At 41.0% G+C, this 26,864-nt stretch overlaps 1 protein-coding gene and 1 pseudogene across 4 annotated transcripts in view; both read left to right on the top strand.

Annotated features, from left to right (window-relative positions):
• Window positions 1-14,171, top strand: part of LOC146495360 (sodium channel protein type 8 subunit alpha-like) — a 32,882-nt pseudogene extending 18,711 nt beyond the window's left edge. Inside the window, exons 10-16 of the transcript XR_014871609.1 lie at window positions 609-731; window positions 6,763-7,047; window positions 7,415-7,468; window positions 8,029-8,166; window positions 8,255-8,359; window positions 8,463-8,733; window positions 8,851-14,171. The product of XR_014871609.1 is annotated as a sodium channel protein type 8 subunit alpha-like (transcript). The remainder of the gene's footprint in view (window positions 1-608; window positions 732-6,762; window positions 7,048-7,414; window positions 7,469-8,028; window positions 8,167-8,254; window positions 8,360-8,462; window positions 8,734-8,850) is intronic.
• A 4,979-nt stretch (window positions 14,172-19,150) lies between these two features.
• Window positions 19,151-26,864, top strand: part of fignl2 (fidgetin like 2) — a 50,557-nt gene continuing 42,843 nt past the window's right edge. Inside the window, exons 1-2 of one of the 3 annotated variants that reach the window (XM_085146506.1) lie at window positions 19,151-19,300; window positions 20,341-20,467. In XM_085146506.1, the coding sequence (XP_085002632.1) occupies window positions 20,401-20,467 (67 nt within the window). In that variant the 5' untranslated portion in view covers window positions 19,151-19,300; window positions 20,341-20,400. Of the gene's footprint in view, window positions 19,301-19,562; window positions 19,807-20,340; window positions 20,468-26,864 lie in introns of those variants that run through there. The other 2 variants (XM_085146507.1, XM_085146510.1) reach the window with 2 other exon arrangements.

Below are 26,864 nucleotides of genomic sequence, written 5' to 3' on the forward strand. Positions count from 1 at the left end.
ACTTGTATTCTTTCTCTTAGGTTCCGTTAGTTTGTCTGTCTTAAATTATATGGGATTTTATGCCTCAGCCAAGAGCGACATGGAGAGACAGTGTTAGAGGGGCAAGGGTAAGGCTCTCAAGTCTGTTGGGTTTTTATCAGCTTCTACATGGATAACCTCTCTCCTTCCCTCCCTCCCCAAATCCTCTTCCTCTGCTCTTCCAGTCCCTTCGCTTGTATCTTTACTAGATCATGTAGCACTCTTTTCTGTCTAATTTACCCTCTATTTGAGTCTTATGTCTCTACCTCCTCTCTCTCTCTCTCAACCACAAATTTCTTTGCAGGTACAAAGGACTTTTCACATCTCGTCAACTGCCCCAAAATAACAAACAATCCCTCTGGCCTCCTGCTTCTAAAAATACTACGCACATAAAACCTATACTAAACACTGATCTTCTCTCTCAGTGTATATACATGTATAAATGCAATATTATACATGCATATACATGCATAGATTTATGTGTGTATGTCAAGCAACTCTCCGCCTATACCAGGGCCGTCTCTCTTCCCTAGTGAATATTCTCACTTCTAACAGTTTGGAACCTCTTTTGCTTCTCTGTTTTTGTGTAGGTGTCTATAGTCAGCCTTGTAGCTAATGCGCTGGGCTACTCCGATCTAGGGCCCATTAAATCACTCAGGACACTAAGGGCCTTGAGACCCCTCAGAGCCTTGTCACGTTTTGAAGGGATGAGGGTAAGATCCAAAGCTAAGCAGCTGATCCTTCCGCATGCCCATTCAACAGTTTAAAGCATGCTAGAACTGATCTAAAAGCAAACTAAGAAGACAAAAAACAAAAAAACAAAAAACAAAACAAATTAAAAAAAACCTCCAAAATATTGGGAGATTGTTTTTTTTAAAAGAACAGGAAATGAAATCCAAAAAGTCACCCTTCCATGCGCAATCCTGTACCATGCCTTTGTTAGAGCGAAATAAGAAGTCATGATGCAGCTGGGAGATTGAGTAAAGTAACACTAAAGTTGTATTACTAGTAGAATAACGTGTATTTCAATTGAATTTCTTTAACAACAGCAACCAAAAAAAAGAAAAAAAGCATAAATTGATTTGTTTCATCATTAAAATTGCCCAAAGAGCAACAGAAATCTTATTCACAAAGCTGCCTCATCACACGAGTGACAAATTTCCGATGACTTCATTTTACTTTGTTTCTTCTTGATTGGCCAAAGTGAATGCCAAATTGGTCAAAGCTAACCAGACTTACATGCCATCTCATAGAGCATTCAAATCAACAATTAGCTGTTCATTTGGCCTGATTCTCAACCACTGCTTTCAATTGAGAACCCCTCTCCCCTCCACATGCCCCCCTCCCTCTTGCTCCCATAACCTCCCCTCTTCCTCAGCTCACACCATCCCTCAATGCATCTGGCATCGAGAACAACCAGCAGGAACCGAGGAGCTGTGGGACACCAAAATCTCTGCCTAACCAGTCACACCAAAAACTCAGTGTGCAGGACGACTGCCAAACAACCGCTCAGAGGAGTGTGTCTTACTTGTAAGAACAAACTGAGTCGGTTTGCAGAGCAGAAATTATTCGCTGCTACAGTACCCATGGTTGCTTGGGCTGTCTCTTCCTATGATACAAAGATCTGATTGGTCATCTTTGTGACTGGCGGTAGTAGTAGGTTGCACCTGGTTGTTGTCACCCGTAGTCCCTTCTGTCGCTTTCTCTTTCTTACTCTCTCTGTCTCCTGATCTCATTCGTCTTTACCTCTCTTTATACTGGGACTGGTTGCCTTGTCTTCTAGTTTGAGCTTCTCCTGTTCACCTCAGACTCTCCCCACCTTTTCCTCAGCCCCACATATGCGGCACTGTGCAGCACCACCTTTCCTCCCCCCTTCTCCCCTTCCTTCGCACCCTTACCCCTTCACTACTCACTCCACCTCGACCCGGTTCAGCTGGGCCAGACTGCTGGAGGGTCACCACACTCTCTCTTGCTTGTCCAGGATCTTTCTGCATCAGGGACTGAGACAGAAACCACACACTCACAGTGCTGTGGCTTTGGGAGGAAAGTATTTGTTAAGCTTCTGCCAGTGTCAGCACTACTCTTCTACTATTAAAGTAAACGATCTGCTAACAGTTGATTCTGGTGGCAGCTTCTTAATGCAAATGCTTCTCAAAACTGTGCATATTAATGTATGTATAACGAGTCTTAATGCCTTCCTTTGGGAATGCAGGCAGAAGCTTTGCAAATACGTTAGGCTGCCATTTCACACAAGGCATTACTGCTGTCATGTCATGGCACCGCATCCTGTAGCGCATACAGCAGGCCCTAGCTTTCTGTTGCCTTCCACTCCCACAGGAAGTGAAACTGGGAGGCAACAACAGGCCCAGTTAAACTCTGACTTTGAGTTCTGGGTGGACGGTACCCCGTTGGTTCGCTAGCACTACAGCGTTCGAGCAACACTCTCAACCCTAGACAGACAATGTGTCGTCCTTCTTAAGCACGTCCCAAAAATGACAGACCAGCAGATAAAAGACAAAAGGCCTAGGTGGTTATTTTAAGGGCAGATTGACCATAAGTGGATTCAATCTTCAAATTTGACTCGTAGTGAAATTTCATTCATACTACATATCCAGCGACTAAAATATGATGCCGTTGCACAAGAGCAGACATCTTTTAGGCCCTGGATAGGCTTTATGGATGTCGTCATAAACGTTTCACTGAAATTTCTTTGGTTTAATTGTGCAGTTTGAGTTTGAGCTGCACAAAGATAAGTTGTCATTTTTGGGTTTGGGCACATTTGCCTAAATATAGTGAACTGCTGCCAAACCAATGCCCCTATGAATTAACTCATTCACTGGGAGTATGTGGTAAGAGAGGTGAGGGTGGCCCAGTAATGCGAAGGGAAACAAACTTGAGGAATTTAATCCTGCTGTATCAGTTTTTTACGATAATGTCTATGTTCATCAATTGAGTTGCCATTTTGTTTGAACTGGAAATGAAAAAAATCGAGGTCAAAACAATAAATAAATGAATAGAGAATCAAATGAATAGAGAGATGACACCAAATACAAGAGATTATAACAATTACATCTTTTAAAAAAACATTCACTGGCTGAGTCCTGATGCAACTGAGCCGATCCGAGTGAGCAGTGAAGCTACAGTGAAATGCATTGCACTACCTAACACGCAATGGCTCTGACCTTGTACTTGGCTCTCTTTTTTTCATAATTCTGCCCTGCAATTTCAGTTCTAGCTTTCTGACAAATGCATTTCACAGGAATGCAGCTTCAGTACATGCCCTTTTTTTCTTTACAAATCCATTAAAGTTGAAGTTGTAGTAACCTGGCAGATTTAGCTTTTCTAGCTTTTGACGGCCTTAAATGTTACGGGGTCTTTGTATGTAACCTCTGAACCCCATTGACATTAATTTCCTGCTTACACTATGGTCAAGCTATGGTCGTTCACCTCTGCTGCATTAGGCTGTAGATGTTTTCCACATAACATAACGGTTTCAGCCTTGATCTCTTTAGCTGCTATCTCTCTATCCACACACTTCTCTGTTTATTTATGTATTGATTTGAGCAGTTCTTGAGATTGCACAATGCCATGTAACACGCATGTATTTTGCATTTTTGAAAGCCATTTTCCCTCTTTTGAGAATGCTTTCCACACAGCATGGCCTAATTCTTTTTTTTTTTTCAAAACATTGAATTTTTGGGAGCGGTTAAATTGTTTCTTAGCTCAATCAAAAAGAGTCATTCTCTCAGCACGTGCATTGGCGCCACTGTGAAGGGAAATCTGGTATTTTGTGAATTGCATGCCTTTTAGTCCTTTAATGTTACTTGAAAAACTGTTGTTGTTTTTTATCAGTTTGCATTTAACAATACAAAACAATATTTGAATAGTGTACCCTTTGCATCCCCGCTGATTCAGCTCAAGTCAGCGGGTGAAGGTCGTGCACACGCTGAGAGAATCCTGCTCTAGAGCGCCTCCCTATCTGTTTGCAATGAGGAGGGAATATGGCTCCACAAAACGAGTCTGCCAAAGACATGCATGCTCAGCTGTCTGCCTGAGAGCTGCTGGTCGGCCTGCCTAACACTGGTAGTGAGCGGTTCACTATGTGCTGAGCTTAGTACTGGCAATGACAAATACATTGGATATTGGATTTGATTGCTAGATTTTGGGGTGGTTCTGGGAAAAATGTATTACTGCTATAATGTTATATTATTTAATGGGCTAGTTGTGGGAGCAAAAGTAAGCTGTATTAGAAATATTGACTGTCTACGGTTGGGGTGGTAATAGGGGACACTTCATAATGCTATGGCATTAAAACACTTTAAATTTTTTTACTGACAACCAAAGCTCTTTGATGTAAACTTACACACATCAAGTAGTCAAAATATTGCAAATTGTATTGATCCATGCTCATCCAGGTAACCAAATCTCAAAAAGTTGATTCTGTTAATCTGGACGTAGCGTTTTCAGTTGGAGAAATGTTTTGTCACTCATCCAAGTGACTTCTTCAGCCTTAGCTAACTGCAGGTTTCCCCAACCTTATAAAGAGTACATTTGCACAACGACTGAATCTAGAACCACAAACAATGGCCTGTGAGGTCAGTTTCTTGATCAATGCATATTGTCATGACCATCGATCAACATCGATCATTGACCTCACAGCCCATTGTTTGTCAGCGGTGCTAGTTTCTGTCATTATGCAAGTGTACTCTTTATAAGTTTGACCTGTCTAGGTCATTTGGATGAGTGACAAAAGATTTCTCCAACTGAAAACGCTACGTCCAGATGAACAGAATCAACTTTTCGGGAAATTGTATTTCCCACTTGCAAAACTGTCAAATTTTTTCTTTTATTATTTGATCTTTATTAGTTTTTTGTAAATTTATATAAAAAAAAAATTTACGTACATATAAAATAATAACAGGAACACTTGGCAATTTTGTGAGTCTTAACAGAGATAAACCTTGGGAAGTGTGTTCATGTGTATGTGTGGGTGCTTGTGAGTGCTACCTACCTACAACCTAATAGGACCAAATATATTGTAGTGTATAAATAGTCTAATTAAAATGTAAAAGTCACTTTAAGAAATTAACTTACTAAACTTGTGTTTTTTTAATATAGAAACTGTCATTGAAAATTCTGCCATACTGTGGTTGTTTAATACTCCACGTGTAAAAGTCATGCCATGCAGCAAATAATAGAAACTATCATATTAAAAAAGTGGCTTTTTATAGTGATTTTTTAATCTTTTTTAAAGTACCATGTATATCGTAAATATGCGATTCTTAAATATATTTGTAAGATTGGTGCCTTGGAACATGTGTTTGTGTGTGGATGCCTATTACCTATCTACAACGTAACAGAACCAAATATATTGTAGTGTATAAATAGTCAAGCCAGATCAACATGTTACAGTCACTTACAGACATTAAATCACTTTTATTTATAGTAACTGTTATAACATTTTCTGCCATACTGTGGTAGTTTAATACTAGACATCACATGTGAAAGCCATGCACATGTCACGTACTAAATATTAGAAAAGATCATTATAAAAATAAAATAGGTTTTTATTTTTTAAGTACCATTTATACTGTAAATATGCAATTCTAAAATATATTTGTAAGATTGGTGACTTGGAACATGTGTTTGTGTGTAGATGCCTATTACCTATTTACAACCTAACAGAACCAAATATACTGTAGTGTATAAATAGTCAAGCCAGATCAACATGTTACAGTCACTTACAGACATTAAATCACTTTTATTTATAGTAACTGTTATAGCATTTTCTGCCATACTGTGGTAGTTTAATACTAGACATCACATGTGAAAGCCATGTACATGTCACGTACTAAATATTAGAAAAGATCATTATAAAAATAAAATAAGTTTTACTTTTTAAGTACCATTTATACTGTAAATATGCAATTCTAAAATATATTTGTAAGATTGGTGACTTGGAACATGTGTTTGTGTGTGGATGCCTATTACCTATTTACAACCTAATAGAACCAAATCTACTGTAGTGTATAAATAGTCAAGCCAAATTAACATGCTACCATTACTTAAACCTTAAACCTTACCTTAAAGGCTGGTCCGTGAAAATATTGTCGGGCATAAACCGGATCGTGGCGCAAAAAAGGTTGGGGACCGCTGCTGTAGTGTATAAATAGTCAAGCCAAATTAACATGCTACCATTACTTGCAGATATCAACTTACAATCTGGTTTTGTTTTAATAAATGCATCCACATCACATGTGAAAGCCATGTGCAAAATAGTAAAAATGATAACATCAAAAATAAAAATGACTTTTATTTTTAAAAATGTACCATTTTTATCATAAACATACGACTCTTAAAGGTATTTATATGGGTGGCACTATAGAACGTGTGTGTGTGTGTGTGTGTGTGTGCTTGAGTGTCCCTTAAGCAGCTCTAGCTGCATGCTTCAGCAGATCAAAGAGCATATCAGAGTCGCATCAGTGCTGCTCTAATTAGGCTGGGACTGATACAACTCTCCGTCTTAGTAATTGCCCACAGTTCAGTATGCACCTCACAGTGCTGTGTATTCATCTACACGAAGCCATAGTGGAATTTCACAGCTCCTCTTAACACACCTGTATCAAATGGTTGAATTTTACCTGTAATGCCATAACAATATGTAGTGTCACAGGGGTGGAGTGATGTGTGTTCGTTATTACGGTTCTGACATTGTCATGTCCTGTCTCCCCTGGTCTGGTCTAGGTGGTAGTCAACGCCTTGGTGGGTGCCATCCCTTCCATTATGAATGTGTTGCTGGTTTGCCTCATCTTTTGGCTGATTTTCAGTATCATGGGGGTCAATCTCTTTGCGGGCAAGTACTACTACTGTTTCAATGAGACATCCGAGGAATATTTTCCCACCAGCGTGGTCGACAACAAGACCCAGTGCTTCGAGCTCATTAACCTAAACTATTCTGAGGTCAGGTGGAAGAATGTCAAAATCAACTTTGACAATGTGGGCGCCGGCTATCTTGCACTGCTGCAAGTGGTGAGAGCATCACACCTAGTCGCTCACAGAATCCATTTCTTTGTTCTCCCGCCTTTTTCCCCCTTTCTCATTTACTCTCATTTTTTGTGTTTCTTCGTGTTCTACACTTAAAGATCTGTTGTTACTTCACAATCCATTTGTTTTTTGCTTTTCACAGTACTATAATGCCTATTGTTCATACTCATGGTGTATATTGGCTCGTCTCTTCATATACCTTTTTTCTTCGTTCACTCGCTTCTTTCTGTACACAAGCTGTACCACAGGATGTACTTCAGTTTCGGTTTGCCATGATTGCAATTTATAATTTTCTTTTTATTATTTTCTTAGCTTATACAAAAATATTTAACCATGTCTCTCTTTTTAAAAGGCCACATTCAAAGGGTGGATGGACATTATGTATGCAGCTGTGGATTCAAGAGAGGTATATCTATATATATCTGTATGACTCTAATTTGGGATACATAACTTTGTGCAAGTGTGCAAATTGCTTTAAAAAAAAGTAGTTCAACATTTTGTTTATTTAATTTGTTACTAAGAGTTAGAAATGGTAACACGTAGATTAGCATGTAGACCTGATTAATTCGTGGTTAGATCTGGCTTTAGACAGCTAGGGTTAATTTTGGTGATGACCAAGAAACATTTTGGCTAAAAACCTGCTGAATTGTGATAAAGTGGCAAAAAATTGATAACTTTTTAGGGGAAATAGCCCAATTCCATGAAATGATGATTTCAGTTTTTATGTTTCTTACATAAAATAAATTACTGTTTATTATTAGTATTTAGAAGTGCTGAGAGGCAGATTTCGTTACCTTTGGGCGGAGCCACCCGATCTATTTCTTGTTTCCAGTCTCGATAGTGAATTTGGAGAATTAAATTGTAACTCTTCCTTTAACTCTTGGCAAGATGGTCTTAAACTGTTCCTTTACATGTTGTGTCAATAAAATACAAAACTGCTTTCACACATGTTTTCCTTTCTCCAAGGTGGAGAAACAGCCTGACTATGAAGTCAATATCTACATGTACATCTACTTTGTTGTCTTCATCATATTTGGCTCCTTCTTTACCCTGAACCTCTTCATTGGTGTGATCATTGACAACTTCAACCAGCAAAAGAAAAAGATAAGAAAATTTTAATTTCCTGTTTTGTACAGCGAGTTTCCATTTTGTTGGGATATGATTATAACCAAATCTGTCTTTGTCCCTTTACTTTGGAGGTCAGGACATCTTCATGACAGAGGAACAGAAGAAGTACTACAACGCCATGAAAAAGCTGGGATCCAAAAAGCCACAGAAACCGATTCCTCGACCACAGGTAGTATTTTTTTCATTAGACTAATGTGTTAGCTTATTCAGCGTATAACGTGTTTGGCTAAAACCTCATTATATGTCTATCTCCTTGTCCTCTGACCATTTAGAATAAAATCCAGGGGATGGTGTTTGACTTTGTGACGCAGCAAGTCTTTGACATCTCCATCATGATACTAATCTGCCTCAACATGGTCACCATGATGGTGGAAACGGACGATCAGTCAGGTGAAACCGAGAACGTCCTCTACTGGGTCAACTTCATCTTTATTGTAGTCTTTACCACGGAGTTCTTGCTGAAGCTTTTCGCGCTCCGCCACTATTACTTCACCAACGGCTGGAATATCTTTGACGTTGTGGTGGTCATCCTGTCCATTGTTGGTGAGTGAGAGACTAGAAAGATGAAGTAGAGAGCACATGATTTAGAAATATCACCTCAAGAAGCGAAATACTGATTATACTTCCTTTCTTCTTTTTTCCCCTTTTCCTTTTTCTCAGGTATGTTCCTGGCTGACCTTATTGAGAAGTACTTTGTGTCACCGACCTTGTTTAGGGTAATCAGGTTGGCTCGTATTGGCCGTATTCTTCGTCTGATCAAAGGAGCAAAGGGCATCCGGACTTTACTCTTTGCTTTGATGATGTCACTGCCAGCTCTTTTCAATATTGGCCTACTGCTCTTCCTCGTCATGTTCATCTTCTCCATATTTGGCATGTCTAACTTTGGCTACGTAAAACATGGAGCGGGGATTGATGACTTGTACAACTTTGAGACCTTTGGCAACAGCATGATCATCCTGTTCATGATCACCACATCGGCTGGCTGGGATGGCTTGCTACTGCCGATCCTCAACTACCCGCCAGACTGTGATCCCAACTTGGAGAACCCTGGGACTTCAGTGAAAGGTGACTGTGGTAACCCGTCAGTGGGAATTTTCTTTTTTGTCATGTATATCATCATATCTTTCCTGATTGTGGTTAACATGTACATCGCCATCATCCTGGAGAACTTCAGCGTGGCTACAGAGGAAAGCGCCGATCCCCTCAGCGAGGACGACTTTGAGACCTTCTATGAGATCTGGGAGAAGTTCGATCCCACTGCCTCTCAGTTCATTTCTTTTGCCAAGCTACCTGACTTTGCTGATGCTTTGGAGCACCCGCTTCGTGTGCCAAAGCCCAACACTATAGAACTAATTGCCATGGACATGCCCATGGTGAGTGGCGATCGCATACACTGCCTGGACATCTTGTTTGCCTTCACAAAGCGTGTGCTGGGTGACAGCGGTGAGTTGGACATGCTGAGGCAGCAGATGGAGGAGCGTTTCGTGGCAGCCAACCCCTCCAAAGTGTCGTATGAACCCATCACCACCACCCTCCGCCGCAAACAGGAGGATGTCTCTGCCAGAAACTATCCAGAATGCCTACCGCGCTCACCTCATCAGGCGCGGGATCATCTTCAAGCGCATTTTTGCTAACAATAAGCTGGAGAACGGTGGGACCAATCAGGAGAAGAAGGAGAGCACACCATCCACAGCCTCTCTGCCGTCTTACGACAGCGTGACCAAACCCGAAAAGGAGAAACAGGATGATAACAAGGAGGAGTGGGCCAGGAAAGAGAAGGACAAAAACCAAAAAGATGAGTGGGAATCCAAGTGTTAGGATTCAGTGACTCTTAAAACCCAATAAACACAGCCAGACGAGACTCTGAGCCTGAACCCAACAAATGTCAAAAAAGTGATGATCATTTGCAAGCAAGAGAAATATAACAAAAAAAAAAAAACCCAACAAAAAAAAAATGTTTACATATTCAAATACTGCTGAGGCAATGTGGTTTCCTATGTCGTCACAGACAGCTGAACCAAACACAATCAGTTTACTGCTGAACTTTTTCTGCATTGAGACCAAGCTCATAGAAATGAGGAATTAAAAAAAAAAACAATGCTGAAAAACAGTAACTCACAGTGTGCTGGCCATTGGCACACTATTTCTTTGGGGACCAACTGCCAAGATACAGAAATCTCTGCCAGATGATTGGACAATTGCGAAATACCTGCCACCACCGAGTGTGGAACCCCGGAGCTTTGCTGCGGGACTGGATCATGCCGATCCCAAGAGAACTGTATTAGCAGTCTAAAGGAGGGTCTTAAATGCTGAGTTTACCATCTTTATCGAGGAGAAAACGGTGATCAACCGAGCAAGTTTAGCTTTGAAAGAAACACTAGTGAGGGAGGGGAAACCCAGAACCGTAGACAAAGATTTTTGTTTGTTTGTGCCGAGTATACTTGCATCTTTACATTATTTGAGCAGCAAAAAAAAAAAAAAGGAAAGAAAAAAAAGATAACATTTAGCCCATGTCACTGGTCTTTCCATCTTCTCTTTGTTATACTGACACTGAAAAAGACATTTTCTACATGGGCTTTCACACTCACTGGGTAGGGGTCATTAGTCATCGTTTTGACTTGGGCTGAAGGAGACTTGCTCAGACCGTGTTCCAGATAAATAATAATTATTGTGCTCGTTCAATGCATAGAAATGACTTGCATGAAGGCATGTTTTGACCAGGAATCATGCATGAGTAATCATAGTCCACAAGACACAAATTCTCAGACCACTGCAGTGGCTTGACTACAAGTTAGAGGCTGTCCACGCAGGAAATTACAAGAACTTTAGATGGAAACAAAGAGCATTGGGGGAATGATATTCCTATGATCCCTGTCACCCTTCACTAGTTCTCCTTTTTGAACTGACAGATCTTCTGATTCAGCTCCTAATTATTTTTGTTTTTAATGTGAATGAAAGATGTAAGTACTCAGATGCAAAGTCTCAGTGGGATCAGCCAACAACACAAAGTCGAAGCGTTTTTTTGCCGCTTTGGATGTTTATCAACGATAAAGAGTATTATGAAGCAGAATATCCTCATGTTGAGGCTGCACAGATTTAGAGGGCCAAATCTGGGGCATACATCTCTTTGTTTACTCACCATTGAGTCACTTTTGTTGTTTCCTGTGGTCCTTATTAGGGCAGCGAGGGGAGGTGATGTTTCACGCCAAGGAATCCATATCTGGCACTAGTGCTCGTGCATCAGTTGGTGTTCCCGTTACTGCTGTAGTTCCTGCAGAGGGGACAGAAATATGGTTGTGGTTTTTGTGGTTTGTTGGTTCTTTTATTTTGTGTGTGTGAGTGTATAGGGCTAGTGGGAGAACTTAAAATTGTTTGGGTAAAAACATTGAACACTTTTACTGATTCAGAATTTCCCAGTGAATGATTTCTTAGGCAGTGCTTTTCAAACATTTTGAGTTGCCAGCTTCAGGAAAAAGCCTCGAAGTCCTTCTCTGATGTCCTTTTAATGGCTTTTATCAGTGGGAATGACACTGGCCATCTGATACCACGGAGTTAGCAGTGAATTATCACCAGGACACGCCCAGCCTATAAGTAAGGTGGATAGCGATAGGGCTAGTGTTAAATGGATGCTGTTTGGTATTTCAGGGAGGTTGCTGTGTGATAAGCGTCAGCAGATAACGGTGGACCAATAAATAGTTCGAGATCTTCCCTTCAGAGTTAAAGACTGACTGCCATGAGAAGATGAATGCAGATGAACAGAGTAGTGCTTTGGTCTGAGTCGGAGTGCTGAAAGTCCCATGTTTGTCAGTGTATCAATGTGCTTTTGTGGGACCTTTCAAAACACTGTGTGGTGTTGGACCCAGACTCGCACCATCTTTTCACATATTTGCAGCCTTTCAAAACGCTGTCACCTGCTTCAGAAGTAATTAGCCAGGAATGGAATTAGGAGGGCTAACACTCGCCGAAAAAATACATCAGCAGGCCTCTCATCGACGCAGTTATGTTGTATAATAAGCTTTGTGGGTGTTTTTCATATTAAAAAACAAACAAACAAAAAAAAAACAAGGACAAAAAAACCGAGGCTTTGTCTGTTTCTAGACAAGACGCAACTGCCTCCATAGGTGTTCTGCCATTTGTTTTCTACACAGGAGTGATGGTCCTATTTATAAGTGGATGACCGGACTTAAATCCGGCATCCATCATCACACCACTAATGCCATTTGGTGTGTTTAACACTGCCTATACCAGAATCCCCTGTACAACAATGACTGAGGTCTGTTTACAATATGAGGTCTCTGAATCAGTTTGGCTGCTGCACACTGAAACCAAATACATTCCCAACGAGAACCACAGGAGGTGTAGGTAACGTCATCAGATTTACCCATGCTCATCTTGGATGTAATGTTTTAGAATGATGCATTCACACTTGAAAAAAAAGAAAAAAAAAGAAAAACAAACAAAAAACGAGCAAAAAGAAAAAAAGACAAAAAATAAAAAGAACACAAAAACATATATATGTACAGTGCAGGCTCTGATGTAAATGGCACAATCGCTGAAAAAGAATGAACTTTTTGAGAGAAACTATAAATATTGTATTATATTCTTTTATTTTATCGGCATGCTTTGTTGTGTTTTTTTGTAAATACGGAATTTTAAAAATGTTACTACTAATAATCGAAAAAAAAAAAAGAGAATAATAACAACAATATAGAATGGCTTCCAGCTATGCCCTTTGTCACATTTGTTACCTTTTGGATTTTTTGAGACACTTTTCACTTTGTTGACGGAAATTGAATGAAATATAGATATTATATAATACAAAAGATATATACATGTATACATATATGTCTATATGTATATACGTAAAACAGAAGAACACTGTTTGTCACATTTAATTTATGTGCAACACGTTCAGTGGATGTCTAAAACTGGTTGTTTCCAGCACCCTTCTATGTTGGGGAATATCTCATGTGCGATGTTACTGGATGTAGCCTAAACATGACAAACGGATAATGTTACCAGCACATTTCTCACTTAACTGTCATATCTCTCACGGTCAGAGTATACAGGACGCACCCACAGTCACAGACACACGAAGGTGACTTTTCCTCACTGCCCACCAACATCACCGGTGATCTCTTCCAAGAAGGACGTCAGCTGGTGTGACTGACTGCCTCACGCAACCTGAGACAATTCCTACCACGGGGACTTTTTAAAAAAACGTTTTCCTCACATGCCCACACATCAGTGCCATTGCAGCTCAACACACAGAGTCGCGTACTTGCTTCTCATTCTCACGTTATTTTCGTTGAATGGTTTCTTTCTAGTGTTCCACTCTATGGCATGTGCCTTTTTTCTGCTTTTTCTGCAAATTTGGATGTCAATGCCACACTGAAAAAAATGTTAAAGAGAGAGAGAAAGAAACCAAAACATATTTCGAAACTGTGGAGGGTAGGAGGTTTTGGGGGGTGAGCACAACATTAATCAGGGATGTCGGCTTAGAAATACTGCCAGAGGATGATCCAGACACCCCACTTCATCTTAATATTCAACAGTGTGTGATGTTAACAGAAAAACAGCTAACTCAAAAAAAAAAAGTCCTGTTCTTAGTGCTATGTGTGTCACCCACTTGGCTTGTGAAAAAGCAGCTTGCCTTCTATATTTTGGTTTTCTTTCTTCTATATATTTCTGTTTCCATCTGAAATTTATTTTTGTATCAATATTTGATTATAGGACTCATCCTTTTTTTTAAAGCATGGTTTATTATGGGCGTTTTTTTTCTTCCTTTTTTTTGCTGAAAAATTTAAAAAAAAAGTGCTTTTCAAACTGTTGTTATCATTTGACACCGTGATAAAAGAGGTTATACAGTACAATATGATGGTGTGTTGCACAACCACTTGGACTCTTGGTAAGAATATATGAAAGATTGTCTTCATTTGAGCACGAACCTTTTTATTACCAATAAAGCAGCCTTCCAGTTACACCTCCTGTGCTGTTGTTGTTTCTAAACGAGACGTTTATTTCTCTTTGACTAGAGTGCCATGTCTGACTTCCTTTCACGTTCACTGTGTGCACTTCATGTGGTCACCATTTTGTGTAGTTTACTTTTGTGGTGCTGGGTTTGGATGGAGGAGAATCGCAGAGCATCCTGTGAAATGGAGCTGGCTTCTTGAAAGGCAGCCTTTCAAACCTAATGGACTTATTGAGTTTGTTAAGAGCCCGTGTCAACACCCCCTTGCAGGCAGAAGATGGACTATAGCCCCATCATTATGTAGTCCATTTGTGCGGTGACGCTCTTATTTGTGGTCCACTATAAAGTAAATCGCCCAGAGGTATGATATCAAAGTCTCCACCCCACAACCTCACAGTATACCGCATGAGAAAGGCATGCCAGGGGGATATTGATCATGTTTGTGTTTCCCATTAGTTAACACTGTATGGAGCAGGTGGAGGTGGAGGTGGAGGCTATGTCAATGATGCTTTGAGTTGTCCTCACACTGAAAAGATGGCCAGCTCTCCGTGGAGAACCTCCCTCTGCTCTATTTTCCCTTTTTTTGCCACGTTACAAAATTCCGTCTTGCTGGTTCCCAGCTCCTCCAAGTCACGTGGACTCTTCACTTTAAGCATCCCCCTCCCTCCCTCGCTCTCTCTCTTTCTCCCCCGCACTTCCTCGGACTCACCCTCCCTTTTTTTCCCTGTTTTTTGGTCTTTTACGTGCGCATATGCATTTTACAAAATCTTGTTCTCGCTGACAATCCTCCAGCTCTTTCTCTTCTAAACGCTGCATTACCACATACACCAGGGCAGACTGTGAGAGAGAGGAAGAGAGAGAGAGAGGAAGAGGAGGGAGCCAGAAAAGGGAGATGGGAGGTGCTGGAGCACTGCAGTGCAGATAAATTAATGCAGCAGTCGAGGCTGACTCAGCAGCGCACTCCTAATTTGGCCCAATGCCTCCGTGAGCAGCCTGGTCACACTGGCTCCCCCGCGAAACAAAAAAACAACAACACTATAATAAAGGCATTTCATCTTAAATTAGACTCGCTAAGCACATCTGAGAGCAGCAATCCCCCCTGACGGCAGCGGGCGTTGCTGCTCGCTCTGCGGAGGAGCTGTCCTTGGTGCCGGAGGTGGAACCAGGCGGACGAGCATCCTCTGCACGGGATGTGAAGCTTTCTGGGTGGGGCTGCACGGAAGAAGCGCAACCGACTAAGCCCACTGTTAAAAAAAAAAAGTGTTTAGTGGAGCTTCGTATAGGTCCACACCCACCCCACTCTCTCTCCCTCCTTCTCATTGCCCCCCACCTTCTGAAATAGGCTAGGTTGCCACATAGCGTGTGGTTTCTCCGTGGGAAAAACCTGAGCAGCTAAATTTAAACGTGCCACGGCTGGGCTTCATAGACAAGTTTGGCTTTTTATAACCGACACAGTCACGAGTGTTATTGTTGGTAATCATGTTACAGCACTGAAACTGGCGTTGTCCGCTTTTTGAGCTTTTAGTCCCTTCTGCCTCATCCTTCACTTCCCTGATGTTCAACGTAAAAATGCGAATAGCCAGGAGTTAAAAGGGGGTGTGTCCATACTATCTGATCCCGTTTCAACCCTTGACTAAGATCAGAGGAGGATGCTCCCTCCTTCTCCCCTCCTCCCCCCCTGTTCTCCCCTGAGGAGGGAGAACGGAAACCAGAGAGGAAGAAACCAGTGAGTCTCATAAAACGTGAAAAGCCCCTCCCTCGATTTATTCCCAACATTATAGATGAAAACCTGCACCACCATCCTCCACTAGCTTTGGCCTGTTTCTCTCCACCGGCATGAAATCTGTCAGCACCTCCTTGTCAACAAAATATTGACTATATAGGCAACCGCAAGGTTTCATAACCTTGTTGTGCAACAGTGCAAATGTGTATTGAAAAAAACAAAACAAATGCCTTTATTTTTTATATTGATTTATTTAATTCCCAAATCAACCTGTCCTGTGCATGAACTGCGTGATTCCTTCGATTTGCCGAACAACAGCACCCACCCGTGGTCTCTGTCGTGTTTAAACAGATACGAGCAGATAAAAGGCCAATTTAGGGAGACGATATAAGATTGTGTCTGTTCAGAGCGTCGTGCTTCAACTTGCTAATTGTTATTTTAGTGCTGGTTTGTTTTCTTTAATTGTTAAACAAGTTTAACAAATAGATTTTTTTAATCACTGGAAAGGTTTGGTCTGATATAACTGCGAAATTAAAAAAAAGAAAATGCTCCTTCAGTCTGTGCTGATCATTTAATGATATTAACGGTGGATAAATAAAGAGTATAGTGGTGGATTCTTTGCTTGTCATCCTCATAGAGCTCCTTAAACATATGTAAAGACTAGCATCTGCTTGCAGGTCTCACTTTGGGAACACTATGTGGTCCTTTCCTTCATTCCTTTTTCATTCCATTTATTCAATACTTATTTATTCCATTTATAGTACCTGTGATGGGTCTATAGTGTCAGTACAAAACATCCCTTTATAAGATTTAATCCTAAAATGTGCTACACAACATGAAATGCATACAAGTGAATTCATAGTGCTTTGGAAAAGATCCCAAATTCAAGTTTTTTTCCTTTTCATTTGGCATCTCGGTTTATTCATACTGCAGAGATTTGTTTAAGAAAGCAGAACAAAACAAACCACGCATCCTTTTCCCCCCATTTCCTTATGGAAATAATAAAAAAGAATGAAGCCGAGATAAAATGTTAAATGTCCACTTTATCTTAGGATACCAACATTGTGTTGTTTAATGCAGACTCATTGTAAAAAAAAATTAAATGCTGCTAGATGATGTAACGCAGTGATGGGAACATGTTTTATCCCGGTGGTTTCATCTGTGAAACATATATGTAAAAGCAAATAATTGCAATTAACATTCAACTGTATACTGTGGATAAAAACTGACGAATTCAAGCGAGTGACTTCTATGAAACCCTCGTGAAATCCAAACAGCGTCCAAACAAATGTTACTTTCCAGCTCACCCTTCTTGTTTGGGGTCGGTCAGCCACTCCACAAAGTCTTTAGCCTTAATCTTATCAAGATAGTGTGTGAAATCACTGGTGAATATTCCATCTGAATGCCTTTTGAGCTTTCCGACCATATGATGTCCCTTTTCCATCCGATATGAGAGCCATCTAGGAGAAGAAGTGGTGAAGAGAACGAAGAATGTTTAACTGACAAACGTATTTCAGAACTGCAGCTAATAATCCAAACATACATAATACCTTGATGGCCCGGATTTGTCCAAAAACACCTGCTGAGTATCTGAAAAAATACAAAGGAGCAGCAAACACAACACAGGCAGATTCATCCTCAGGTCACCTAGTTAAAAAAACAAAAAACAAAAGCAAAGATACAAACAGGTTGTTTATCCTAAATCATTTGAACAGATTTTTTTTTTAATTTATTTTTATTTTTCAAGTTTAGGTCTGAATGAATCAGCTCACCTCAGAGAAACCTAACACCTCTCCAGTGAAGAGCTGTGCTTTCCTGGCTGCTGCAAGTGTAGTGATGAAGAAGCCACGGAAAAAGCCCCTTCACACCTTGAAGATACACTAAACTACAAGTACTGATTACCTCTGTCACTTTATAAAGACAGCAGGTGTCCTAGTGTGACATACAGGGCACCTCCTACAGCTGATGAGCCTGTTAGTCATTATGGTGGTGTGGATCATGACTCATCTCAACAAGAATTGTGTGTATTCTCCAGAAAGGTCAAAAGTCAGAGCGCACTCTGACTAACACAGACAGAAGCAGGTGCGAAGAAACTGTTCTGGTGTCTGACAACGACCACGTGATTCCTAAATCGTGTCGCTCGCTTCTGAATTCTAGTCAGCTTGCTGTTTAGTTGTAGTTCTGCAATCATTTTGTGCTGATTGCAGCACAAAAGTAGAAAGTAGTAGAAAGCTAATCATTGTTTGTAGGTACAAGATTATTTTAAATAAATATACCAGATATGACCATATTTGGACAAGTTAAGCTGACAACAACAAACAAACATAACCATGTAAACTCCACGACATCTTTTCCTAACTGGCAACTAACTGGACCTTCTTTTACAAGTCCGAATATGTTAGAAGTTGCTGCTCTACTCATATTTTCCACAATGACCTCTGAGGTTTACAGAGGATGCTCTGAAAAAGAGAAAATATCCAGTGAGCGTTAGTTCTCTGGGTGAAAACGCCTTGTTGAGGCGAAAAGTCAATGGAGAATCAGCACACTGGAAGTCAGCTGTTACTCAAATACCCACTCCTTACATCCAGAAGGGCTACAGCAGCAGACCACGATGCCATGTGCTGCTCCTGTCAGTTAAGAAGAGAAAACCGAGACTTTCCGATGTTTTTATGTCTAATATCTTTACTTACATTAAATAGACTTTAGTGAAGATGATTTATGAAGGGGTTATTTATAAAATAAGGTATTTTTATGAGCAACATTAAAACCATTCTACTTTTTATTTAAAGTATCTTTATAGAACTGTGATGTCATATTTGTTGCTATTTCTGCTGCCCTCGTGACCAGAGAAAGACCGGAAATGAATGTAACAGCAGTGTTTGCAGCAGATGTGAGAGTATGGATCCAAACATCCACAGTATCGATACCAGCAGAGGTATTGGTACGACCAAGATGGGATCGATACTTTGTTTCTATTAGTTCTGCATGTCGCTTGAAAAATTGTGTTAAATAATTTGTTTGGAAATGAAAAAAAAAATACACCTCGAACATGCACTATGAAAAAAGACGTCTGAACCTTTCCCTGTTGACTGCCATGTCTGTTTGATTTGTAGCCTATTTAAACAACAGAAGTTGTCCTGAAGCGCTTTAGAGACAATTACATTTCAGGTCTTAAAAAAAGCCAACTCACTCACTGCTCTCCTGCATGAGCTGCTTTTATAGGTCACAGGTATCGGTATTGATATCGGCAATATTGGCTCTGCATTTACTTGGTATCACACAGGACTAGTTCGCGGACCATGACTGCAATTAAATAGGCCTCAATTAACCCAATCGCAGCCACTGGATAACAGCGAGTCTGAGGCACGCAAAAACCTCTCACACGTTAGCGTCTCTTTCCCACAGCACACACGGAGGTGAGCTAACATGCGCTCTGTTATAGGAGATTAATTAATTAATTAATTAATTAAAACTGCAGATATTGGACTCAAATTGCCGAGAGCAGCAAAACAAACTTCAGCTCCAGTTTACATTTTATCTAACCAGGATTATTTACTAGATTTATTTACAAGTAAATACGCTCTTATGGACAGGTACAGTCTGCGCACCTGTGGCAAATCAAGCCACAATATGTAGCTTGATTGCTAGCAAGCTAATAATAAACTACTAGCAGTGCTACAGCTGGCTAGCTTTGAAGCTGACCCAGTGTAACTTCAGTGTCAGTCTTCAGAATGTTTTCTTCTAGCTGTCAGGAACTTCTAATTATTTTACAGAATTATTTAATAATTAATGGCGAGAATATCGAGATTAAAAAGCACTGGCAGCCTCGTTTTGGTGCAGGTGGTAATCTGCTCTCTTTAAAATCTACCTGCACGTTACAAATGCACTTCTCTGACTGTGTGCAAGTGTGCACTCAAGTTGGGTAAGTTATCATGGTGCAGTTTACAGTCTGGGAGCCTGTAGCTGCATTAATAATTGCGCACAATAGAATAATTCTCAGAAACTGTACTGTGTTGAGAAGAAGCCTTGATGCTGCCTGTGGGATGTGCAAAGATCTATAAGCTACCTTTAGAACGATGACATTTACTTGATGGAGCAGTTATTTCAGGTGGGCCACAGAGTCAAGCTTAGCCAGTCCTGGCAGACCAGCTGATCCCAGTACCAGCCCACAGCTGATGGCTCAGATGAGACCTTACTTCACATTCAGTCGTCAGATCTCAAGCCGTGACTTAACCAGTATCCTATCTTTTGTCAGTGAAACAGCTCTGTTCAGTGCTGAGTGTCCTTGCTGCTCTCTGTGTGCCTCAGGGTTTGCCTGTTTGCACTTGAAAACATGGAAGTCCCAGAACGGAGCCATACTGTCCCCTATGAATGACTGCAGATGGAAAAGCCAATCTTCTTTGAAACATAACGGTCCTGATTGAAATGTTTCTGTTCTTTTTCATAAATGCTTTAGGCCAGGAGCTGGACCCCCTCAGATCTGCAGTGTATAACCCAGTGAAGGACTTTTGGACAGATGAGTGAACGAAGTACAGAACATCCTCTCTCTGACCTTCAAGAGCCTCACTCATCCGAGGCATCTGGCAAGTATTTTCATCCTAAACCTCAAATAAAAAGACAAATAGTGCGGACAAAGTTGAAAATTCCCTTATTAGTTGGATTCTACTTTTGCTTTTGCTCGATTTCCAAATTCTAGTCTTAAGGTGATATTTTTTTATTTTATTTTTTTTAACAACCTAATGCTTAAATGTCTTGCTTAGTCAAAAGGTCATACACCTACACTTGGACACGTGTCTGTCTGATTAACAACTAAAAACATCAGGAGATAAAGCTAGTTAACTTTTTATTTTTACCAGAAAAGACTTGAGTCTCATATTTTAAGATTTGCCAGCGTTAGGATGTACTTCTTGGACCTGGCCGCTAGGTGTCACACTTGACCGGAGCATCCGACAAGGCCTCCTGCACTGGCATGTTGCTCTCCACAACACCTCTGAGCAAAGATTTTGTTTCAGTTTGCAGTTCCAAGTTACAGCTCGACTTGTTTTTCATATTTAAATATCAGATTGATTAATACAAAAAATGCTGAGACACTGTCGACTCAGTTCACTTTTTTTTTTCATTCTGGTTTTCAAACCAACCCAATGTGGCTCCCAGACCCCAAGAATGACAAATGATGTTTGTGCAGGATGATGAGTTGAAAGTCCTTCGTAGTGTAAACCTTCATTGTAAATTGGATATTTAGAGCTGACATAATGAGATAAAGATGCTGATTGGAAAAGCAAATATTTGATCAGGCTGTTCTTTTGAAGAAGCTCTGTTAGCATTGGTCATATAGCATTCACAAGAAAAGTGTTTTATTCTTGGAGAAATAAACGTGCACCTGTGTCACAACTGAGATATATGGGGCAGGCAGGGGGGAATAAATGTTTGAGTCTATATTCGATATATGTTATCATTATGATGCGAATCGTGTAGCTGAGGGTCATGCTCACAGTGCCCGCAGTGCTGTTCTCTCAGCTGCTGCTTGATAACTTGGTGCTGATTGAGACATTAATATTGCATTGATCTGCTGCTTCACTCGCACGGGGCCACTTCTTTACAACACGTCATGTAAAAGCTCTGTAAGGGGAAGGTCTGCAACGACTGACTTCTGTTGATTTAGCTGTCACTTTGTGCTTCGTCCTATATATTTACTTTTAATTTCTGAGCCGTTTCTGCTGTATCTTAATGTCAAATGGTAACCAGCAGACTGACAGTGGAGTATATAAAGAGATTTCATTTCTTTTATTCTAGAATTTGCATGCATCTGAAAAAAAAGGAAATTTATATGAATAACTTCAAGGTGGATGTTATGTATGTATAATAGGGCTGCCACGATTAGTCGACTATCAAAATCGTCGACGACTGATTTAATAGTCGAAGCTCGTTTGAAGCTTTGTAAGATCACAAAAGACGCAGGAATAAGTAGCAGGATTTAAGAGTGTAATAACGGACTGAAACAGAAGATGGCAGCACTGCATGTACAAGGATGCCAGCTGCCGTTAAACCCCGAAGAAGAAGAAGCTCTGTCCCAGAATTCATAGCACAGCCCAGCTCAGTTTCCAACAATGGCGGCAGCTAGTTAGTTTTATTATTACTTATTATTCTTTCTGGGTCACAAAATAAACTTTAAACATATTTTCAGGCGAGAATGTAGCTGTGTAAAACTCAAATATCTGCTCAGTTTATCAAGACACCAACGTTTTCGGAGACGTCTGTTACCCACTAGCTCGATAGCTAGCCGGGGGCTAGGCTCACTGGAGCCGTGAGAGCACCGGACTCCCGGCAAATCGTTTTCAAACCCACCGCTTTCTTTCGCTACTCAGGTTAAATATATATAAGTCACCTAGATAACTTAAAATGTTATTGTTTGTTTTTTTTCAGTATTTTATTTGTTCCTGAATAAATCGGTTTGGCTGAGATTAAAGTTATAGTTTTTACACAGCTGAATAAACCTCAAGGAGACAACTGATTATCAGAAGTGTGAGATGCTGGAGAATATACTCCGGTGTCCTGTTATATTTTAGATAGCAAGGAGTTTATTAAACTTAACCGGAACAATCTGCAAATTTCATTAAAATTTAATAAACTCATCTTGTCTTTATTTTTAGTTAGCACGTACCTTAAACACTTAAAGCTGTAAGCTAATGATAGTTATATAAGGGAAGATGCTGCTGGTACAGTAAGCTGTACGTTTTACGTCCAATGGATGCATGATCTGATTAGTCGGCTAATCGCAAAAATAATCGGTGACTACTCGACTATCAAAATAATCGTTTGTGGCAGCCCTAATGTATAAGATTGGTTTACACTGAAGAAAATCTCCCACACAGTGCTCCTACATAGATTTCATCTCACTTGAAGTCTGTGTGTGTCACAGTGGACGTTTCATATTAGACTATTTATCTAAAACAACAAACGCCTTCCCTGGCGAGGCATGACAAGTCTTTGAAACACTGCAGGAGACCAAACAGTAAGGCTTACACCTATAAACATCACACGTGAGAGCAGTGATTCTGCCTGGGATTTTTTTTTTTTCTTCAATTTATTTGGCCTGTTAATGACAGGCTATCGGATTCCTATCTCCCTTTCCTGCTCTCCCTCCCCTCTCCTGCTCCCCGCTGTAGCCTGGAGGACTGTTTTGGCGAGCATCTGGAGGCAGGCTGTTTGAATAGGCTTCATTCTTGCAGGGCCTTGTGCTCCAGTGAGCGCACTCGGGGCATGGATGCTTGGCCGTAGTCCGTAGATGAGGCAGAGCTGGGGGGAGAGGGAGAAACAAAAGGAAGCCTGCAAAACGCAGCCGTTTACACTGGTTGTGAATTTCCCCACGCTGGAGTATTTGCTTCCATGCACAAAATCAATATGAAGTGCCGTCTCCATTTCCTGTCTTCCTCCTTTTCCCCTTTTTTGTTTTACTCCTAATAGAAATGGGGAAAATATTTTCTTCATATGTGGGGGGGTGGAAGAAATCTTAAATAGCCAACAGTGCTCTGCAGCCTGTTCCTGCAGTGGTAATAGGAGATGGGGTGGTGTAGCGTCAGATTTGGCGAATGTGCTTGCGGAGCAGCTGAGGAAGTCTATTTTCTATTTTGCAGGATGCTTGTGGACAACTGTGGTCTTAAACCTCAGCCACCAAGTGATTGCCTTGTTGCCTTTCATAGCCTTGTGCAATTTCCCTGGGGTGAAGGGAGAGGATTGCTTCGGAGCACTTTGGATGTTTACATTTATAAGGTTTTCAATGAATTTAAAAGGAGTGTAATTTGTTGGTTTAGTCGTTTTTCGTTTTTTTTTTTTTTTCCTTTTTTTAAATTGGAAATCTCAAAACTGTTGACCTGCCATGAGAGCAGCCAGAGATTTAGTTAAGAAATTGTTCACATGTCCTATCGCACCAAAATATAGTGGTAATCTTTTCAAAATGTTGAAAGCCCTTAATCTCGAGTAAAATCCTCTCGTAATCTGGTGACAAAAATTGGAGTGCATCGAAGACTTTGGCACTTCTTTCCTCGCTGACCGTGTGGCTGTGAATATGGGACCCGCATGTGCCCTCGCTCTGTGCTGCCTCTGATTTTTGGATGAGGGTGTTTGTCCGTGTAGAGAAGCTGTGGCTCGGCCAGCGCTGACGTGTTGAGGGTAATGGGATTGTAAGTGTCCGGCAGTAGGGAGAGGTAATGAAATGAAGGACTGGTACTCTCAGAACGAGAAGTGTTCACTGACAGCCGCATGAGTTGATGTGCATTAGGTTGTGTTTGTTCACACACGTGGGAATGTTTGCGTATAATAACATGCGCTTGCGCCCGTGCAGAAATGGTGCTTTCAGAGCCTCGCTGCTCCTGCTGACAGTCTGACAGGATCCTCTGAGCTAGTGTTTGCTAACTGTTATTAGCTCTGTGGGTTTGTGGTGACAGACAGAAACCTCAGGATGACAACATAACTGTAGCATGTCATAGCAGTGAAGGCGTGACCAGCTCTTCTATTTCCTCCTCTGCTGATAGTTGTTATCTCTGAAGGCAGGGTAATGCTTGCCACTGCGGCTGTCCAAACACACATTCTCTGTCCGCTTGCGTGATGCATGTTCCTGGGTGATAGTGCTGTAACTAAGCTTTAAGAAAAAGGTTATTGGCTGCCAGAGCACAATTTTGAACTATAATCATGTCATGGGTAATGAACTTTTTGGGCTATCTAAACAAAAAAAACAAACAAAATTCATCTTGTTGTTATATCATATTCCTGCCAATTGTCCTTTGGTCATTCTGTGAATCTCTCTCATTTGAAATCATTATATCAGTGCATAAGCCCATATATATGCCATTGTGATTTGGTTTGGAGAGCAGAAATGGCAGATTGGTCTCAAATCCACCGGAGTAGATTATCGACTCATCTCTAAAGCTCGTGTATCGAGGGCTCCTCATAATTGCCGCTTGTGGTTTAGAAGGCAGGAGTGCCCAGCTTGCCCATGGTGAGGAGAACAGGACCGATCTGCTTGCGCAATGCCAGCCGTGCATGCTTATTAAAAGTGCGTTTGACCCTGTTTTTTGTTTTGTTTTGTTTATACTCCCCCTGTTTTCCTCTTCTTATTTTATTCTATCTGATGTTCACTGGGGTCGCCTAAGTCTATGCGGGGATCACTGCGCAGTGTGGAGGCGGCTAAATGTTTACATGCATTCATTTGATTTTACACAGGGGTCCACTGGCCCCAGTCCAGGGTGCTCCGGCAGTCTCAGCCATATGTTGTCCTTTTTTTTTTTTTTTTTTTTTTTTTTAACACCACCGGACTGAAGGTCAGACCACCAGGTTTAGGAGGCTGGTTAGGAAGCACAAATGCTCTTTGTGGGTGGATCCTAGTTCGTGGTGGGTTGCAGAGCATGTATGTTAGTCATGTTTCTTGTCTGATGATAGTAACCTGACAGACGTGACAGTGCAATATGTTCAGTCACACTGGAGCCAAAATAACAGCGAGCTTGAAAAAGAGAACAGGAGTGACAGGAAACAGCCTGGGGAGGGGGAAGAAAGGCTGTGAAGAACCATTAGATGATTTTACTGATATTTAGCTTGCATATAAAACATTAAACACAAATTCACAATCCATTCTCATTCTGACATGCTTCCTGTGACACCTCCTCCCCCTTTTGAAGTCAAAAGGTCCAATTGGGTCCTTTTGATGTGCCGATTCTGGCCGATTGGAAGTATGTTTGTTACAGAAAAGTGTGGAATCTGAGAGCGGTGTTTTCATTAATAAGAATATTTTAATCAAACGTTTTCTTGTTAATATAAAGTTGCAAGCAAAATGAATCAGAATACCTTCTTGAGGATAACACAGCAGTAATAAATGCCTCCGTGCTATTTAGTTCACATATAGATAAAATTTTAGTGTTCCCAAATAGATTTAACATAAAAACAGGTCGAGTGTGTGTCTGACTTGTAGTATAGTTCTTGGCGACAGTGGGAAGGAAAAACTCCCTTTTCACAGGAAGAAACCTCCAGCAGGTTCAGGTAGGCTCAGGGAGGGAGAGCTATGTGCTGTGACTGGTTGCAGGTGGAGGACAGGACCAAAAACACTGTGGAAATGTAGAGTGGTGTATAAACACATGGAGAGTGAAAAGAGCTGAGTAAAGAAAAAACACTCGGGGCATCATGAAAGGCCCCCAGCAGCCTATGAGTATTGCACCGTAACTAAGGCAGGATTCAGAGTATTTGATCCGTTCTCTTAAACTCTTAAAGGTAGAGGGTGTCTGTTAGCCTGGTAGGAAAGTTGTGTGTTGTGCTGATGCAGTGATTTCTTTGAGGTCAGCGCGGCAGAGTTTAAGACGGTGTGCCAAAGAGTTCCCGGGTGTTACAGCAGCAGCTACGTCTCAGCACTGTTATAATTCACTAAATGATTTAACAGCTTTCCATTGATCCACCTGGTAAACATTCATTGCTTTCAAAAAGATTTTCCACTTTGTTCAGAGATCTCTCTCTCTCTGTCGCTCATGCTTATGCATTTGTGTGTGTGTGTGTGAGAGAATTAAAAGTTAACAGGCGGGTGGGGGTGGGGAACCTGGAGTCTGAGTGAACGAGTGTTGGCAGAATGTGGTTGAGACTAAGCGAAGAATGGGTCAGAGAACAGACAGTGTGGTAGTAAGACATAGAAATGAAGGATTGTCTGCTATTTCTCTCACCCATTAACCAGACGCGACCATTGTTGCGCTCGCTTCCCGCTGGCGCACTGCTGCGCTGACTGACAGCCCAACAAGCCGCCTCTGTAGGTCTGCCACATGGTGGGCTGATGAATGGGGAATGCAAAACGTCACTGTTTTCTAAAAACGGCTTACCTCGACTCTTTCTCTTCACCTGCGCTTCACTTAACACTTAGTTTGGTAATTGCATTTGCTTCACAGCTCCAAGCCTGAGAAGAAATGTGTGCCTGTGTATTCATTGATTTCTAAGGTGGTAATGTAACAT

This window comes from Neolamprologus multifasciatus, chromosome 20, assembly GCF_963576455.1.
Source record: "Neolamprologus multifasciatus chromosome 20, fNeoMul1.2, whole genome shotgun sequence".
NCBI lineage: Eukaryota > Metazoa > Chordata > Actinopteri > Cichliformes > Cichlidae > Neolamprologus > Neolamprologus multifasciatus.